The sequence below is a fragment of the Pseudonaja textilis genome, chromosome 10 (genome assembly GCF_049901715.1).
Source record: "Pseudonaja textilis isolate UNSWEBS1 chromosome 10, rPseTex1.2, whole genome shotgun sequence".
Taxonomy (NCBI): domain Eukaryota; kingdom Metazoa; phylum Chordata; class Lepidosauria; order Squamata; family Elapidae; genus Pseudonaja; species Pseudonaja textilis.
In genome coordinates this window covers 5,434,263-5,453,189 of record NC_141999.1, presented here as the reverse complement: position 1 = coordinate 5,453,189, position 18,927 = coordinate 5,434,263, and the positions used below count along the sequence as shown (strand labels likewise).

The 18,927-nt window shown below is 39.6% G+C and overlaps 1 protein-coding gene across 2 annotated transcripts in view; it reads left to right on the top strand.

Annotated features, from left to right (window-relative positions):
* The window catches only part of CSMD2 (CUB and Sushi multiple domains 2), a 635,577-nt gene that overhangs the window by 491,364 nt on the left and 125,286 nt on the right, over positions 1–18,927 (top strand). For both annotated transcript variants that reach the window (XM_087939569.1, XM_026702685.2), the window contains 4 exons: positions 2,176–2,289; positions 4,028–4,123; positions 8,150–8,353; positions 10,322–10,446. In XM_087939569.1, coding sequence (XP_087795695.1) covers positions 2,176–2,289; positions 4,028–4,123; positions 8,150–8,353; positions 10,322–10,446 — 539 coding nt within the window. The remainder of the gene's footprint in view (positions 1–2,175; positions 2,290–4,027; positions 4,124–8,149; positions 8,354–10,321; positions 10,447–18,927) is intronic.

Genomic DNA, 18,927 nt, shown 5'->3' with positions numbered 1-18,927 from the left:
TTAGAATTACATCCTTCCTTATATCTTTCTTGATTTTCTTGCCAGATGTTCCACTGAATGACTAAATAAGAGGTGTTTTTTCCCTATAGACTATGAATTATGTATATGCCATTAAAGAATTTTACAGTTTCAAGGAGCTTTAGTGCTTTGGAATAAAACTGCATAGAAATCAGTACCACAAATGTTTTTGATACATGGTTATATGTTTCCTCTCCTATGCCTTGACCTTGTTATGGCTGTTCAATATGTTACTAGCTAAAGGTCCATTAGTTTCAGTAACAGTGGAAAAATAGAATCTTGGAGCTGGCAAGGGTCATTGAAATGTCCTGGTCAATGGAGAAATCCAAATTAACACACATAACCCAAGATGACAGTCCATTTTTGAATACATATGGATACATCTAAGTGAAGTAGAGCCCACCACTCCCTAGATCATTGCTCCCATTGACACATTTCTCTTACTGTTAAGAATTTTTCCCCTAGCATTCAGCAAGAATGATCCTAGATATGATAAATTTGATGTCTGTTTTATTTTTAAAAACTATTAGCGTTTGAGTGTCCTTGAGTCTCTTTTTATTGAGCTAAAGTGAAATCTAAGTTTTAAAGATTAAGAGATGAAATATGCAGTATTTTTAAAACCTGCAAAAGGATCATAGGCTCAATCTTTCACAGCTTGCAAATTTTTTCCTCCTATTCCCAAGTATGAAATTTATTACAATGTTGCAATTAAAATCTGGCAGGGCTATCACAGAGCAGAAAAAAAAATCTGTCAATGCCAACCTTAGCTCACTGATTACCATTTGGCCATTCTTAGTAATGAGCAATCAGTGCATTTAAAAAAAATATATTATTATTTCCATATTATTTATGTCTTGCTTGTTACTTGTAGGAAAATCCCAAAGCAGGAATATAACCCATTTTAAAAAGAATTGCAATTAAACATAAATAATTCAGTTTCAAATGTATGTCCTGCCACTTCTCATTGGTTGGAACTATACATTCCTATGACTCAAGGTCAAAGATGCTTTGATTCAGAATCAAATAAAGCCAGACCCAGAAAATGCAGCAATACCTATTAAACCTATAAACCAACAGAATGGATAAATAAGCTAGTACTGCTGTAGCCAAACCAATCCAAAGTGGGATGAGGTTGGATCCAAGTCAAAGTTGACTTTCATATCTGTATATTTCTAATACTTCCTGAATTCATCCTTTCCCTCCTTGAATTGTTGAAGATACCAACAGGGCAGGCAAAGGTAGAGCTTCAGAAATAGAACAACAGATAATATCCTAAATTGGTCTATTGGCAACAACACATTGAAGTTGTCAATGTTTCAAATGGCTCTTCTTGGTTAAAAGGATGAAACCTCCAGGGCTTCAAACTGCTGCTCAAATAGAATGTCTAACTCTAAGAGAGTCTTTCATAATCCTACTTGTTTCAGTGTATGTGGCCCATATCTAGTTGCAAGTGTTCAAAGATTCTGCAAAACTCTTGTAAAAGAGTCCACCCAATTTAAGCCAGTGGTCAAGTTCTGTGAGGATCAAATGTTGCTAAGCATGTCCATGTTGAAATGGCATTTGGAACATTCATATATATCCGCTAACTTCAGCATTTGGTCAAATACATAAAGAAAAGGAGGTATCACACAGAATAAAAGTCCATCACACAGAAGAAGGCCAAGACATGTTTTGTCCACTAAATGGAGGTTTATAATAATCATTTTAATTCATGGAAGATAAATATTGATTGAATCTTAGGAAAAAGTTCGGAACTGTAAGAGCAATTTGACAGCTGAACCAGCAATCTAGACAGCTGGCAGATCACCTTTCAATATCCTTTGGAATTCTAGGAGTTTAAGTCCACATATCTTAAAGGCTTATAAAAAGCAGGGATGCTGAACAGCAGGATGTGTGGCATATACATTTAATAAATAAAACAAATAAATGACAGGGATGTTTTAAATGGGATTCCAGAACTGGACAGAGAATTGGATTTGGTGCAGTAATAGCCTCTTCTATAAAAACCTGGGTCTCCAACATCTTTACAAGTCTCTCAGCTCCATTTTAGCTTCAGTTTTGCCAACATAAGGGCACCCATTTTGTTTTATACTGAGTGATGGTCAATGTGTGCACCTTGTCCTATATTTAAATGCCCCACCTTTCTTCCTTTGATAGTGGTATTTGGCCAGTTTGCCTTCTTCCAGACAGCTCTCCATGACATCATTGAAGTACATGATGGTCCAAACCAACATTCTCGCCTCCTGAGCTCTCTCTCTGGTTCTCATACGGGTAAGGAGAGGTTCTGCCTCTGTCTTTCCTCCTGTGGATAAAAAAGCTTTTTGAGAGATGTCCATCAAAAACTGTAGGCATGCCTTGATTGTGGAATTGTTAAAGGGTCATGCTATCTTTGTTCAGTCTATGCATTCCATTCCTGCTTTGATATCAGTTCTATGGTGGCTATTTGAGTGTATTCTTTGTGGTTGCCTAAAACATTTTAGCCATAGGGAAAAGGAAAGTTATTTCACCATTGTTCACACAATTTTCAGGGGAGGTGTTATTTATAGAGAAATGAAACTGAGTACAAACAGATCTAATTTGCACTTTGACAACTATAAGTAATATCTTGCCCACCAATTTGTAGAGCCACTGTAAAATGTTGTACAAAGAACTTTCAATGGATACGTTCTGTTAGCTGTAGCTGATCCTGAATGCAGCAGGGAGATTGCTCAGAAGTCAATAGGTTGTATAAATGTTCTTAATTAATAATAACTAAACAATAAACTGTAGCTGATAGACATCCCAGACTGATCTTGGTTTTATTTAGGTAAACATTCAAAGTTCTCTGGGCAGAAGGCAAATATATTTGTCCCAGGCTAATATGGCAGGATTCAATCTGGGCTGATCACCAAGACCAGAGGTTTAGTCTTCTGAGGTTTTGGACTTGTGCTAGAGCCCATCCTTGAGGAATTCCTCTCTACCAGAATAGCCTATTCTATGCATAGAATTTATGTGGTGCCTGGTTGTGTGAGGCTTTTTAATTGTTGATTGGGGTGCTGATGGCCAGCTATTAAATCATTGTCTGTTGTTTCCTTCTGCTGCCAAGTCCTTGGCTCCTGAGTACCTGACAAGCTGGTAGTCAATCAGCACTCCTGTTGACTGATAAGGAGACCATTTCCCAGGCTTCAATCATTTCCCTGGCTATTTTTGTACCTGCTCGGCCCACAAACTTAATAGCTGCAAAATTGAATGTCCTTGTTCATTGCAATGTATGACTACCAATAAGTTTCAGTCTTCTTGTCTGACCACTCACTTGTGTTCCTGCAATCTGGTTGTTACTTTTCTCTCCATCTGTCCTACATAGTCACAGAGGCAATCTATGCAGAAGATCTGGTAGATTACATTAGAAGCATCTCCCACCTTCAAGCCATCTTTGCAATACATTTGTCCTAGTATGGTAGCCTCTGGATGGTGTGTAATGCCCATTTTCAGATCTCAGAAGTTGTGTTCTACTGTTTCTGAAATGTTTTTGATGTATGATAGGGAAGGACCAATGTGATAATGTCTATATGATTCTAACAATAATTTCATCAGAGGCAATGAAACAGGCAATGACGGGAAAAGATATTCCTTCTAATGCAATGCCTTCCCCTAATGCCTTCTCACCAAGTACCCACTTTTTATGGCCTTTTTGGCTACAGGAGTAGAAGTTTTGATTCTCCCAGGTGTTGTCCAAAACCTTTTAGTGAGTTGAGGTCATTTGCTTTCATTTTGATCTATTTCCTACTTTCACTTCAAGTTTATGTATTGCTTTTAAACTTGTTGTTTGCTTTCCTTTGTTTTTGTTTTTAAATGTGCTATATATATTTTTTTCACAAATCAACATTTTTACTTTACTGGAACTTGATTTACCTAATTTGCAGGTGTGCTGTTCATAAAATGTAGGTGATAATCTGCTGCCAGAACCTAGTAAAGGTGTTTCTTATTTTATTGCATTTTGCTGAAGATTGTTTTTTCCCTCCCTTCCTAGGTGAATCATTGCCTCTGGCTACCACAAACCAAATACTGATCAAATTCAGTGCTAAAGGGCAGGCCACAGCCAAAGGTTTCCATTTTGTCTATCAAGGTAGGTGAGGAGTCTGGAAATAACTCTGCTGACTGTGACAGTCAAATAAAAACAGAGCATAAGCACTCCAGAAATAATAGGAAAGATTGTGGCCTGAAGTTTTCTGAATGGAGAATATGCCATGCTGCAATTTATGGTGAATTTAAATGTAAACTCAGAACTCCTCTGGGCTCAGACATAAAATCTTATTGCATCAGTTTTTTCCTTTGTTCCTCACCTTCACCTGACATTTGCTTGTTTACACAAGGCATGTTATGTGAAGAAAACACTTGAATTTTGCTTGTCAGAGTTCGTGTCTTAGTGTATAATCAGAATTTAGGCAATGTCTGGTAGAATTGGAATGGAAATTCAATAGTAGAGGAATGGAATCAAAAATTCCAAAAATCAACTTGGCCAGTTTACTAGGTAAAATGATGAGAACTCAGCAGGAGTTCCACTGATTTAGTTTGCTATTCTTAAAAAAATGCTGTAAGGATCCATCTATACTACTCATTTATAAAAATATAGCCCCTTGTATTATAAATAAGAAATTACAAGTCCTCAAAACAAATGAAAACTATTTTAGTAGTTATCCATCACACCAAGGGAATCTTCTTTCCAGCAATCAACTGTCTCAAAAAGAATTGTGGGTACAGAGCTAGGTCTGTGTTGAAATTGTTCCATCCTCACAATCTCTCTTGAGACTCAGAGTTGACAGTGACCACCTCCCTTAGCACACACCAACTTCTTGATGTCTACATTTTGATCAGATAATAACAATAATGACAATTCTTAGAATGGGAGCAAACCAACTTCCATTATCATTTTTACTTTCAAAGACATTGATAGCCACCAAATCATACGCAGGGATGAAGGGAGTGTCCTGTAAGGGCTAGAAGGATTAGCAAGTACTGTTGAGGTCAGTAGATGTCGAGACATGTTTATGTCATCCACTGAAGCCATTTTGTGAGTGAGCCAGAATCATCTCCTGACAGCCATGTGGTAAGAGCACATGGTCAACATTTTAAATGGGAAAAAGATTACATACTCCGGAGCTAGGAGAATTCTTAAAGAAAACATTCTAGCATCAAATGAAATATGAGCCAAATTAGAAGAACAATGTAGTGCCTTTCTTCTGCTGTATGAGCTATCCATTGCATATCACTTGTTTATATATCTTCACAACACAACACGGACTGAATGGTCATACATCAAAGATGCTGAAGCTGATCGTGAGAGATGGTGCCAATGGAAAGGCTGCTGGTATGATGGACTACAGTGAAGTAGGAGACAATTTCCCAGGAAGGGAAATTCCAGAAACTGGAATTTCCAGAATGTGGGGAGACATGCAGCACCATGGCCTCATGGATAGGATTCAGAGCATAAGCATAGCCACACCCAGGGAAGATCCATATAGGTTTAATCTGGCAAGAGTCTGTTTATTGTATGTAAGCAAATACAGAACTGAAAACTCTGGATGCTTGGCTGAGCCTGAGAGTGATCAAGCATTGAGAAGAAAGTAAACTCTATGAGTTGAGATGTTCCTTCCAGTTCTCTGGTCTTGTGACTCCCAGTTGCCCCACAGGAACTGACAGTGAGATCTAGGCAAATAAAGCAAAGCAAAGACAACCATACTTAGTTCAGTATACCTCTAAACAAGTCAGCACTTTGGCAAGTTCCAAATGTCAGCAGCCACCCTAGTGGCACTGATAATTTTTTTTTTTTTTCATGGAAAATATCCAGAGACTGCCCCCCCACCACCACACATACACACTTTCTCTCCTAAATAGGCTGCTTTTGTGAGTACGGTGCCTGGCTGGTTCTTCACCAAAAGCCTCTCTTGAAATGCTACTTTTAGATTCTTTGAACCAGCTTTACTTTTTCATAGATTTTTGTTCCCCGGGATGTTTTTCAAAGGCCTCAATAAGAGAACTCCTAATTAATAACACATCTGATATATGTGATGTTCTCCAGAGGGGATAAGAAAAAAAAAAACCCTCTGAGAGTTATTCTCCAGAAGGACCTCAGCATCAGGGTTTCCCCTTGGAAATGTGGGGGAGTTTGATTTAGGGCAAAATGTGAGCCACCACAGAGAAACTCCGTTTGAATTCCTTTTGATGCTTTGTCTGCCTAATCAGAGATCCATTCAGTCATCACTCAGCCTGTTTGGGAGACATATTTTGATAGCAATTTTTAATGATTTAACGAGACATTGAAGAAGTCAAATGAAAGTTTCCTTCTTCTCTCCTAAATATAATTGCAAGCCCCCACCCCTACAGTTTTTGCTGATTGCCTCTCTATAAAAAATTGAAATGCAAGCAGGCATTTCCTACTTCTATGCCTGACTTTCTTAAGCTCACATCAGATTAATCTCTATTTCAGGGCTGTCAAACTCATGGCCAAAAGGCCAGATGCATCACATGCTGGCCACGCCCACACCTGGTTTAGCGAAGGGGGAAAAAGTTGTGATACATCACGTGATGCCAGCCTGACAGTGCGAGTTTGATATCCCTGCTCTATTTCATCCAACTTGTCTTCAAATCTTTAGAATGCACAGGAAATGTATCACTTTGGTTTGAGATACAGATACTCCTTGACTTACAACCACTCCTTTAGGTGCTGTTCACATTCTACAATGTGTGAGAAATGCCTTCTTCTTGTCAAGAGATCAAAAATGCACCCTAACCAGCTGGGGGAAGGTAGCATAGTTTTACTTGCCAAGAAAATCCTAACTAATTAATTAAACTAATTAAATTTAGTTAGTGATTTAACTAATTAAATCACTAACTAATTTACTAACTATGGAGGGTTATATATGAGGGAAGTTGCTTGGACCAGCAGTAGTTGATTCCAAATGAATATTAGTTTCCAAATCTACCTCTGATTTCTAACATGTCTCTCTACACAAAGAACTAGTCCAAATAATAAAGATGTGCTTGACTAATGTTCTCTCTTCCTCCCCCCTCTCCCTCCCTCCCTCCCTCCCTCTCTCTCTCTCTCTCTCTCTCACACACACACACACATACATCCCCACACATCTTCTCTTTGCAGCAACAGCATCAAACTAAAACCTGTTTCTTCAACCTTATTGACTAGTGAATTTCTGTTCAAATAATATCACTTAAAACAGCACAAAATGCTGTTTTGTCCTGGGGTAAACTTTCAAAGTGGGAATTTCATTCTGAGGTCAGAACAACTGAAATGTTCATTTTGAATATATTTTCTCTGAACAAACAAATGACTACCTAAAGTGGCCCAGAGATTTCTTGTCCATCTATCTTTTCCATGGCCCCAAGCCTCAGCACTCCATGCCTTATCCACCTCATGAATTTTTTTTTATGGCAAAATCAATCATTACCTACTATCATCTGTTTCTGTGCCATAAATGAGCAGTGAAATTGATGAACAGCAGGCAGGAAATAAAATAGGCGAAGAAAGAACTCAATAAAATCTGATTCTGGGAAGGAATTATTTCAGATACTATTTGCATTGTAGGTGATGTTCTAGCTACTTCTAACTTTTATCTCCTGATAAAAGGATCTGCTTACCAAGTCTATAATGTTCTTAATTTAAAATATAAATAAACACAAGATCCTTTGTTACATTTATGTCCTCCATAGTGTCACTCTGGATGACTCTGGATTCAGCACTAAATTTCAGCTGCAGAAGGTTCTGATATTTACTTCTGGAATGGTCTGATCCTCCTGAAAAAAATCAGAAAAAAAGGGGAGATATAAGGACTTAATCTCTTGGATATTGATACCAGTTTTTCTAATAACTCTTGCTATTTATCATATAACGCTCCCTGCATTTTGCCTCTGGGAGCTTTCCTGGAAGATGAAGAAAAGGTCATTTCATTACCTCACCAGGAAATAATGATAAATACAAGCTATAACACAAGGACACTTTTAAAGTATATGTTTCACCCTTGATCTCTTTCACAAAGTTTATTTTAAGAGCTTGAAAGCCAAGCTCAATGAAGAAGCTTTCCATTGGGTTCAGCATCTATCCTGTTCCATAATGTTCTCCTTTCTCTGTCTTTTGAAGCGGTTCCACGAACCAGTGCCACCCAGTGCAGCTCCGTGCCAGAGCCCCGTTACGGGAGACGGATTGGCATTGACTTCTCGGTGGGGGCTGTGGTCCAGTTTGAGTGTAATGCTGGCTATGCTCTCAAGGGATCTCACAGCATTGAATGCTTGACAATGCCTGGAACTCTTGCCCAGTGGAACTCTTCGGTGCCTACTTGTCTTGGTATGTATCTGCCAAGGACAGGACTAAGTGGCATTCACAGCCAGTCATTCTGTGGCATGCTCATATTTTTTTATAACAGACTTTAGAATATGTTTCTCAACCTCAGCAGTCTTAGGATATATGGGCATATGTATGGATATATCCCAGAATTCTTGGAGTTAAAGTCCACACATCTTAAAGTTGCCAAGGTGAGAAACATTGCTTAAGAGCTATGACCCAAACCATGGTCGAAACTAAAGAACTTTGGCTGATCTTGGAAAAAAGTTGTGCAGGATTGGATCTGGATGGCTATAGAATTCTGGGAGTTGAGGTGTATACATCTCGAGATTGTCAAATTTGGGAAACGCTACTTTATGGCTAAGATGAAAGCAAAGAAGGGTTGGGCTGTTCTTTGTATAGCGATCTGTGATTTCCCAACTCCATTTGGAACAGTAGAAATCCTTTTGAAATGCATCCATCATAAATATATTATAATCACATATGTTCTTCAAATGATTGCTGTAATAGTTCCAGTGTAACTTCTAATATGGGTATATGCAAGGTTATTTGGTATTTGCAGAATTAACTTTTCTGGCAATATTAACCATAAATGTGCACATTAAAAACCAAGATTCTAACCTCGGTGATTTCCTTGGAAGGATTTAGATGAACCCTCCTGATAGCTTAGAAATCTTGGGATTGGTGGAGAAACATTTCTTGTGAGTTCAGGGTCCTGCATCTTTTCCTCCCCCTCCTCAAAGCTAGCAGAAATTAAAATGCATTTTGCTAAATTATGTTGCCAAATAAATTACGCAGGGATAGAGCTCATTTCATTTCAGATAATTTGCAACTTTTATCTTGGGTACGGCTTCCTTCCCAGAGAGACTTGTGTCAGGGAAAACAGAAGGCATGACCGGTGTTGCTGCGGGAAACGGCTGAGGCTCTCTAGCAGGTGCAAATCATATGTAGATGCTGCAGGAAAGGAGTGGGGAATGTTCTTTCAGCATGTTCTCCTTTTTTATGTTGTATGCAAAGTCATCCAGCAAGGATTCATGACGAATTGGTGCATATCTCAGAGTCTGAACATTCTCTGTTTTTGCTGCAGGATTTTCCTTGGGATACAAATCCTTCCTAAAGTTATTTATTTATTAAACAAATTAATATAGCTACCCGAGCCACACACAGGTGACTCTGGATGGCTTAGCCTTACAATATTTTAAAAAATCCATCACATAGTAAAAACCCATTAAAAACACCACTATGGCAACAACAATACAATCAAATCAGCCACTTAATTGGCTCCATTCATAGTACCCAGGCCCATGGGCAAAACCATGTTTTCGAGAAAGCAACAGGATGAGGGCAACTATATCTTGGGGGAGATAATGTTCAATAAAGAACCCCCCCCCCCAAGAAAGCTCTTTTGCCACATTAGATGTACATCCCTAATCAATGAGACCCATGACATGCCCTACCTCCCCTTCCCTGTTATCTCCAAATGATATAGGAGGAGAGCCATGTTAGTCTACAGTAGCCAAACATCTGAAAGTCTGGAAGCATCTTTGTTGGTCTTAACTGGTGCTACCAGACTTTTATCTCCAAACAAGGAAGTGTCACTATAGCAAAAGCAGTATTGATGTGGAAGGTTGTCTTCTTCACCAGGCAAAGTGGAAAGGCAGGTTTTGATACCTGGGTTACCTGCAGAAGGGGGATCATGACACAAAGCAATTAGTCCAAAGAACAATGATTATTTGTATGTGCACAAGATGCAGAGATTAACGAGCATTAACGGGTTGTCTTTTGGCTTTTTTGAATACATGGCAATTTGTGTAGCAAAAATCAAAAGCTGGGTTGGGAGGCTAGGCATTTGAGAGAATAATTGGATAATAATTCTGGAGATTAGAAATAGGTACCTAACCGCCATGATGAGTAGAATGATTTCAGTCTCAAGGACTGTTGATATAACACAGACTTTCTTGTCTATTTCAGTGCCTTGTGGTGGAAACTTAACAGAGCGAAAAGGCACCATTTTGTCCCCTGGATTCCCTGAGCCCTACTTGAACAGCCTCAACTGTGTGTGGAAAATAACTGTCCCTGAAGGAGCTGGAATACAGGTAAAGCATAGCTACAAAGAATAGCTAAGATGGTAAGCCAGCTCAGATTGGGAAGAAAGGACTCAAAAAAAGAATGCTCTTTCTTTAGCTTGTAGCCTAACCAAGAAGTCAAGATGTTGGTCTTCTAATCTGCTTTCCCCCCCCCCCGCTAGACTAGTTATTATTAAAAAAATAAATACTGTCCAGGATTTAATTCTGTGGCAAGTGTCAAGGAGACTATTTATCTCACAGAAGAAATTGTAGATGGAGGGCAGCCAGAGAGTCAGAAAGTATCTGATAGCATCTTTTCAGGCTAATAGAAATGTTGTTAAAGGGCATGAGCTCACTTCATCAGATGTAAAATCTGATATCAGGGTTCTTTTGATGATCCAGCTAGCTCAGATTTGAAGATGGAAAGCAAAGAATACAGTTGGATAGAAATTCTTTCTCTCTGACCAGGCAGTCTGTGCAGCAGTTTGCCAGTTTCGAAAGCACTGATGAGCATTTATATGATGAGTAATTGGGAGAATTGGAGGAACTCTTGGTTAATAGAAGTACCTACCCTGCTGCCTATCTTCCTGAATTAACCAAACATGTCACTTGGTAATGTTCAGCTCCTTTTCCTGAAGGATTTGAAGTTGCCTAATCAAGAACAGCTCAATATTTCATGTCTTCCAAGACAAGCAAGGACTTCTCCCAGATGGAACTGACTCCATGCTCCCAATAGGGCATATGTTTAAACATCCTATCTGACAGCTGCATTCAAATGGTTTTGCACTGAGCAGGTTTACTACAAGCTTTGTGCCAACTAAAAGATGTATGCCTAAGGTATATGAAAACACGATTATCAGATTACCAGGTATGGAAGTACGGGACTGGACAGAACAAAGATTCAGGAGAATCTTGATAATCAGAAACACTGGGTAGAAAGCAAAACATTGAATTAGAACTAAAATGAATACCAAATTTTATGTTTGAATAGGAAAAAAAATAATAAAGGCATAAGTACTGTGGAGGTAGACCATGTTGTATAGCACAATGTGAAAGTTTTGGGGTCAATTCCAAGCTGTGTCAACAGAGGTGAAGTTCACTTAAATCTGATCCTCTTTGTTCTGCATTGGTCATATCACACCTAGAATTTTTCATCATATTTTAGAAAGGCACTGGCCAGATGGAGTCTGTCCAGAAGAGCAACCAAGACCATAAGGGGTATAGAAGAAAAACCTGTGAGGAATGGTTAAAGGTCTTGAACATGCATTAACTTGAAGAAGAAAAAAATGTGCAGGAGGAGCCGTGGAAAGCCGGCTGCCGGAGCATGCTGCAGCAGCTTTCTTGGTTTTATTTTATTTCATCAATTTTTAGTACTCCCACTGGTTCCTTTTTATTTAAATAATATTTTCTGGAGAAGGTAACAGCGTAGACCACAACACAGACAAAAGTTTTGGTTTTGCTAAGAACGAACAAGGCATGGGGAAAAGAAAGAAGTGCCATGGTGCTAGCCCAGGATCTCTCCCACCAGTGAAGACCGCAAAACAACCAAGAATGGAGGAGCACTTTGCTGGCAAGAGATCTGTAAGTAAAACTAATCTCCCCCCTCCATTTCCAACAATCTAGAGAAATTAGAACAGGACCTGCAAAGAGATCTGACAAAACAGCAGATATTAGACTTTCCCAATTTAGTGGGGGAGGAGCAAATTGACTGCCAGATTTTTTCACAAACAGCTAAGTCAGTTACAGCTGATATGGAGATGGTGATAAAGACTAAAAAGATTAACAATAATCTAATTCAAAGTGTACCCTGGGAGAATACAACAGAATTTATGGCAAAACAATGCCTTCTCACAGCGCAAACGGTTGTCTCAGTATTTGAACAATTAATAACCATCCAACACGATGTAGAGACACTTTAAAAAAAAGATATTGCTGTCTTTCTGCAAGCACAGCATCAGGCTACAGACCCCACCACCAACGTGCTTACGGCAGACCTGGATAAATCCCATACGCAGGATATAGAAGAAGAAAAAGAGCAAAGACCCAGGGAAAGAGTTAAAAAATCTATTAAGTGGCAGCCCTCTCAGAAAAACAGCCCTTCTCCAGACAAGGCAACAAGAGGAGGAGGTATCAATAGAGAAGTTTCATTGGAAGCCAGGAAAGCATCTCCCCTACAATCACATCGCTCATTGCAAACACAACGCATTGCTTTGAGAGTCCATATGAACAGATTTAATTACGGACGCTGGATTACTAAGCGTGCTATACTAAATTCCCTAGTCAGCTTCTTCACTGCCATAGGGGGCAGATTGATCTTCGTGCTGTGGAGTGGCTTCCCGAGGTCCCAAATTGGAAGTGGATACTCCTGTCTTTCAAGCCGCCCACCATACCACTGATGCTGTTTAAGATGAAGGCACATTTAGCCTCCTTCCAAATTTTTCCCATCAGAGGTTTCTGTGAGGTAAAGGTTAAACCTTTAATTATTAACATGCGAGCTGTCATGGCTGCTGTGTCTTCTGCATTCTCAACCTTGGAAAAAAGAGAGAAAGAAAGTGGGAGTCAGCTAGCCTTGATCGGTGAAGATCTACTTAACAGCACAGAAATGGGCCTCATTAATACTTTTGGAGCTCTCCCAAGAAAAGAACAAGATAACATATTATTCAAGTTGGGAAATTTAAAGAAATCCTTGTTGGTCACAATGGACACTGCTGAACCACCTATAGATCTGGTCTCCCCAATAATTGAACCTCTTTCTTCTCCCCCAGAGGGCAAGGGACTGCACAAATATGAGACAGAAAACAGAAGCCAAGATATACAGGGACCACTAGAGGCTCCAGTAGAGATGGAGGTACTATCATCCTTATGTGAATATCCTATGACACCTTCAGCACCACAACAAGAGATAGGGAGAGGTCTCACGACAGTACCATCGTCTCAAAGTTGAATGAAGCATGACCTAATAACCCCTTGCCCTATACTTAGAGAAGAAGCGCAGGAATGGCAAGCTCTGCTAGCTGGTGCTAAAACCCCTTATTCTGAACAATTTTCTCAGGAGTCTACACAGGATGCAGATGGGTCTCTCCTCCTTTTAGAGAAAGCCAATTTCATGCGCGATGACACCTCAGTCCATTGCAACAACCCTACAACTTCCCTTTGTATAAATCAAATTTCCTGATGAGCGGCAAAAGATGATCCCCTCTCCATTATAACCTGGAATATAGTGGGCTGGACGGTCCCATCAAAAGACCAACTCTTTTTTGACTACATAATCACAATTTGACATCCCCTTCTTACAGGAAACCTGGACCCCCGCAGAGATACAGTTAGATGGTTATTGGACCAACACTATCCCACCTGCCCCAAGTAAGGTGGGTGGGAGAGCTAAAAGGAGTATTGTGACACTAGTTAATACAGCCCTGCAATTTAAATGTGTATCACTGCTACCTTTTCAGCCATGGGTTGTGACTACCTTACTTTTATATAAACAGGTGGAAATTTTGCTTTTTAATATCTACATTCCTTCACTCAGTAAGAAGGATTTGATCAACAAGATTTGGGATGGCATAGAAGATTTTATCCTTGGCTGTTCAGACAAATACCCTACAGCAGCAATAATTATTGGAGGGACTTAAGTGCTAGAATGGGTCCAAATGATCAAGCATTATTTAATCAATTTAAGATCCGTTATGATGAGAATGTACCAGAAGAACCCCTGGATTCCAGACAATTTAAAGACCCTAAAGCAAATTGGGCAGCTTTATGTGTAAGACAGATGACTTTACATTTGGACCTTTGTATCCTTAATGGTTCCACAAAAGGCAGCTACCCAGCAGAATATACTTATCGGGGAGCAGGAAGAAAATCCACAGTTGATTATTGGATAATACCATATGACCTCCAGAAGTTCTTGCAAAAGATGGAGGTAGACTCACGACTGGAAAATGATCACAATTCGGTAATCTTTACTCTCACATTACACCAGAAATCTCTAAGGACTGGTTCAATCTACCTACCCAGGCTAGAGAGCCAAAATACCCAGGTAAAAATTAAATGGACCGAGAAAAATGCAAAGGAAGTTACTAAATGGATGTTAGTGCCAGAAACAATAGAACTTTGTACACCGCTATTAAAAATTAAGTTTGAAGGTTCATACTTAGAGGGGTTTGAAACTTTAATTTCAAATTTGAAATCGGTTCTCACTAACAGAATACTAGCTCGATCCAAAATGCCAATTTTAAAGAATAAAAACTGGTTTGATAGAGATTGCGTACAACTGAAAAGGACATATAACAAAGAGTATAGGGAAAGTAAAAATGCCCCTTCTGAGGATCACACTCACTACTTAAAGCAGTTGAAGGCACAATATAAGACCCTGCTAAAAGTGTGGCTCTGAAGGAGTCTTGGCATAGATTAATTGCAGCAGTCAAGACAAAAAATACATCCCTTTTCTGGCACATCACTAGAGGATTGGGGAACCCCCCCCCACCCCAAACTAATCAGGAACCATTTCATGCCTGGGAAGAATATTTTAGAGAGCTATATACAGACCTTGACTATGTAACTAAGGAGAGCCAAATTAGTTTGGACCAAACTCCTTACTGGCCCCCGGTCAGGGATGGGATTCTACCAGTTCTCACCTATTCACTATACAAATAAAAAAAAGCCCTCTCTTTTAGTGGCCTTCCTTGATTTTAAGCAGAACTTCGATTCAATATCCAGGAACACCCTCTGGGAGAAATTAAAACGCACTACCATCGATAAAGGCCTCCTTTTCCTCATACAAAAATTGTATGCTAATTCCACCTTGAAAGTAAGGTGTAATCTTCAAGGGACTTTAACTGGCCCAGTAAGGGTACAAAAAGGGGTATGGCAGGGTTGTATCCTATCCCCCTCCCTGTTTAACTTCTACATTAATCCTCTGATCAACCTCTTACAGAACCCTGATTTACATCCTCCTAGCGTAGCACAACATAAAATCCCGATTCTCCTATATGCCAACGATGCTGCTATAATTTCACAAACTCCAATAGGACTGAAGAGAGCAATTACGGCAACACTTGAATTTTGTAAACAGAATAAGCTGGTCCTTAACCTTGATAAATCCAAAGTTTTAGTTTTTGCTAAAAAGACCAAGACAATACTCCTGGAAAATAGAAGAGTATAGTTTAGAACAGGTTAGGACATTTAGATATCCTGGGGTGGTTTTCCACTCAGAAGGGACATGGAAGGCACACCTGGATCACACATTGCAAGCAGACTATAGGTCCTCAAATGCAATTAAACATTTGTTTTTTACACCGGTGGAGGGCAATTAGTACCTGCGGCCTTAAAACTTTTTGAGGCCAAAACATTGGCACAAATTCTATATGAGACACAAACAGGAATCCTTGCAAAAAAAAAAAAAAAAAAACTTGTTAGAACCTATACAAACCAAATCTCTGTGAGCCATCTTAGCTGCACCCAAAGGAACTCCAAATGCCCAGGTAAGAATTGAGACAAGCATGCCTCAAATTCAGGTAAGGGCCTGGATGATGATGATCATTCATTGGCTAAAAATGCATTTCTTCCCAGAGGGACTGACCCCTTCAGTACTGACTGATAATTACCCCTCCCCCTAGAAACAGGCAATAGACCACAAGGGCTCTCACCATTATTCTTAATGTCCCTAGGCTTTGACCAAGCAAAGCAAGTAGTAATCAATAGAATGAAGGACGTGGAGTTCCAGGAAGAACTAAATAGGTTGGCTCACCATAGCAGGGACAGAATTAAACAGGGAGCGTGGGAATCAGCAAGATATCTAAATGATCCGATCTTCCCAAAACAAAGAATAGCATTCTTCAGAGCCAGATTTAATATTCTCCCATCAGCACTCCTTCAGGGCAGGTATAAGAAAACACCAATAGCAGAACAGGTATGTATATATGGTAAAGGAGAAGTTGAAGATATCTCACATGTTTTATTGTACTGTGAGTTATACAGAGTTTATAGGTCATTGTATATTCTCCCCTTACTAGAGAGATTGCCAGGGAGGGCAGACAATTTTTATGTAGACTTTCTCCTCCAGGATTCAAACCCAGCTATTACACGTGCAGTGGCAAAATTCTGTGTTGCTGCAATGTCTACTAGAAAAAAAATGGTTATAGAATTATAGCTGTCAATTTGTGCCAATTTTTGGAGATAGAACAAACTTTGGAAAATGATATTTACACACATACTTATTGGCTCTCCACTCATATAAACCAGGGAGTGCCCGTAACTGTTTGAGAACATGTATTTTCTTAAGAGATGTTTTATCCACTATTAATGTATTGTAATGTGTCAGTATTTTTTTATATATATTGTAAATAATGATGTCTATTGCTGGTCTAAGACCGTGATAAAGTTCTATTCTATTCTATTCTATTCTATTCTATTCTATTCTATTCTGTTCTGTTCTGTTCTGTTCTATTCTATTCTATTCTATTCTATTCTATTCTATTCTATTGTGGAGAAACATAGTAGTTACTTCATAGACTTGTTCAGAGTTGTTCCAAAAAACAGGAGAAGAAACAATAAGTAAAGTTACAAGGAACTTAAGTTTTTATTGGACATCTAAAAACTTTCCTAATGATAACAATTGTTCAAAAATGGTCCAACTGGCTGGAGAAGTCATGTAGGATTGCAGGTCTGGGAATGATATTCTCCTGTGGATGATGGATCATCCACGTCTTCCTCAGAGGCCTTGAGGGAGAATGAGAGCATGCCTGGAACGTCTGGTATTGCTGACCCTGAGCTACTGGCAGAACATGCCTTGGCTCACAGGCCAATGAGGACGAGTGGAAGGAGCTACTGACCTTAGTGCAGGGGTGTCCAACCTTGGCAACTTTAAGGTGTGTGGACTTCAACTCCCAGAATTCCCCAGCCAGCATGTGCTGGCTGGGGAATTCTGGGAGTTGAAGTCCACACACCTTAAAGTTGCCAAGGTTGGACACCCCTGCCTTAGTGGATGCTAGAACACGCAGGACAGGGAGGTGGAGATCTGCCAGATTGATGGGGAGTCCTCTTAATGGGCTGCACCGGGAGGGACTATTTAACATGGCAGGCAAAGGGTGGTGTTTCTGGAAGCAACATGTATGGGTCGTGGCCAGATGGTTGTTTGTGTTTCCAGGACTCTGCAGCTCGTGGTTTTAATTCAGTTGTGGAGAGTGTTTGTGTTTGTGTTTGGAGCAGCCGGTTATCTGTCAGGTGGACTAATTGGCCATTGCCTGGAAGGTTAGTCTGGAGCTTGTTCGTGGTTGGCTTCACTGAAAATGACCCCCTGAACTCCTGGCTTGGACAATCCCTGTGACTTCTCCTTGCCAACCCTGAAACCGGACCACCGGACTTGTTGACAAACCTCAATGGAGGCCCCAGACCTCAGATGGGATTTGGGCTGTTTATTTTTGGAACCTACCCAAGCAAAATCTTTATTTCTAAGACTGTTTGTGGTTTGGCTGTAAGTTTGTTTTGCTTTTGGTTATCTAATTGGTCATGAGCCAATTATTGTGCTAAGGGGGTTAACTGAAAACCTGAAATAGAACTGTTGGAGGAACAGACTGAATAAAGCTCTCTGCACCAACCCTGATGTGTGGGGGCAGCAGATATACAGGTTGTCCTTGATTTACAATCATTCATTTAGCAACTGTTTGAAGTTACAATAGCACTGCAAATAGAAACTTATAACTACCCCCTGTACTTACAGCATCCCCACAGTAAAGATTCAGGCACTTGGCAACCATCAGTTATTTACAATAGTTAAAGCAGCATGGATTTGTCTGTTCACCATTTGTGACCTTCCCAGCCAGCTTCTGACAAGCAGAGGTAATAGAGGAGTCCAAATTCACTTAATGACTGTATGATTTAATTAACAACTGCTTTAAAAGCTTGGTTAAAAATGTTATAAAATTGGGGCATAACTCACTTAACAATTGCTTTGCTTAGCAATTGTATGTCATTGTGGTCATAAGTTAATTGTGGTCATAAGTGAAGGACTATAGATTTCTTTCCTGGGGGAAAGATTGGGCTTGATGATCTTCAAAGTCATTTCTACCCCTTACCTTTTATCCTTTTTTTTGGTGAAAGAGTACGGTATATTGTCTTCAAGCTATTTTATTTAACTATGCTCAATAGTGCTAGTGGACATCCAGGATTGCTAAACATGAAAGTCGATGCCTGAAGAAAAACACAGAACCTTCAGAAAGGTTTCTCTGAGATAAAAGCCACAAATACTTTCATCTCTGAAAGAAATGATCTGATAGCAGACGTTTCCTTGCTTGGTGCCCTTTAGGACTCCACATACGTAATTGACTAGGTAATTAGGACAGTAAAAAAACATCATCTGGAAATCTTCAGGTTGGGAAAAGTTATTATGGAAAAAGTGGGATATATAATAACCCCTCTTATTAACTCTTTCCTAGCTAAGGACTATGTAGTTCAAAGACAGTAGTAGTACTAGCATCTTCTTGACACAAAACTTTTTCAAATGAAATGTAT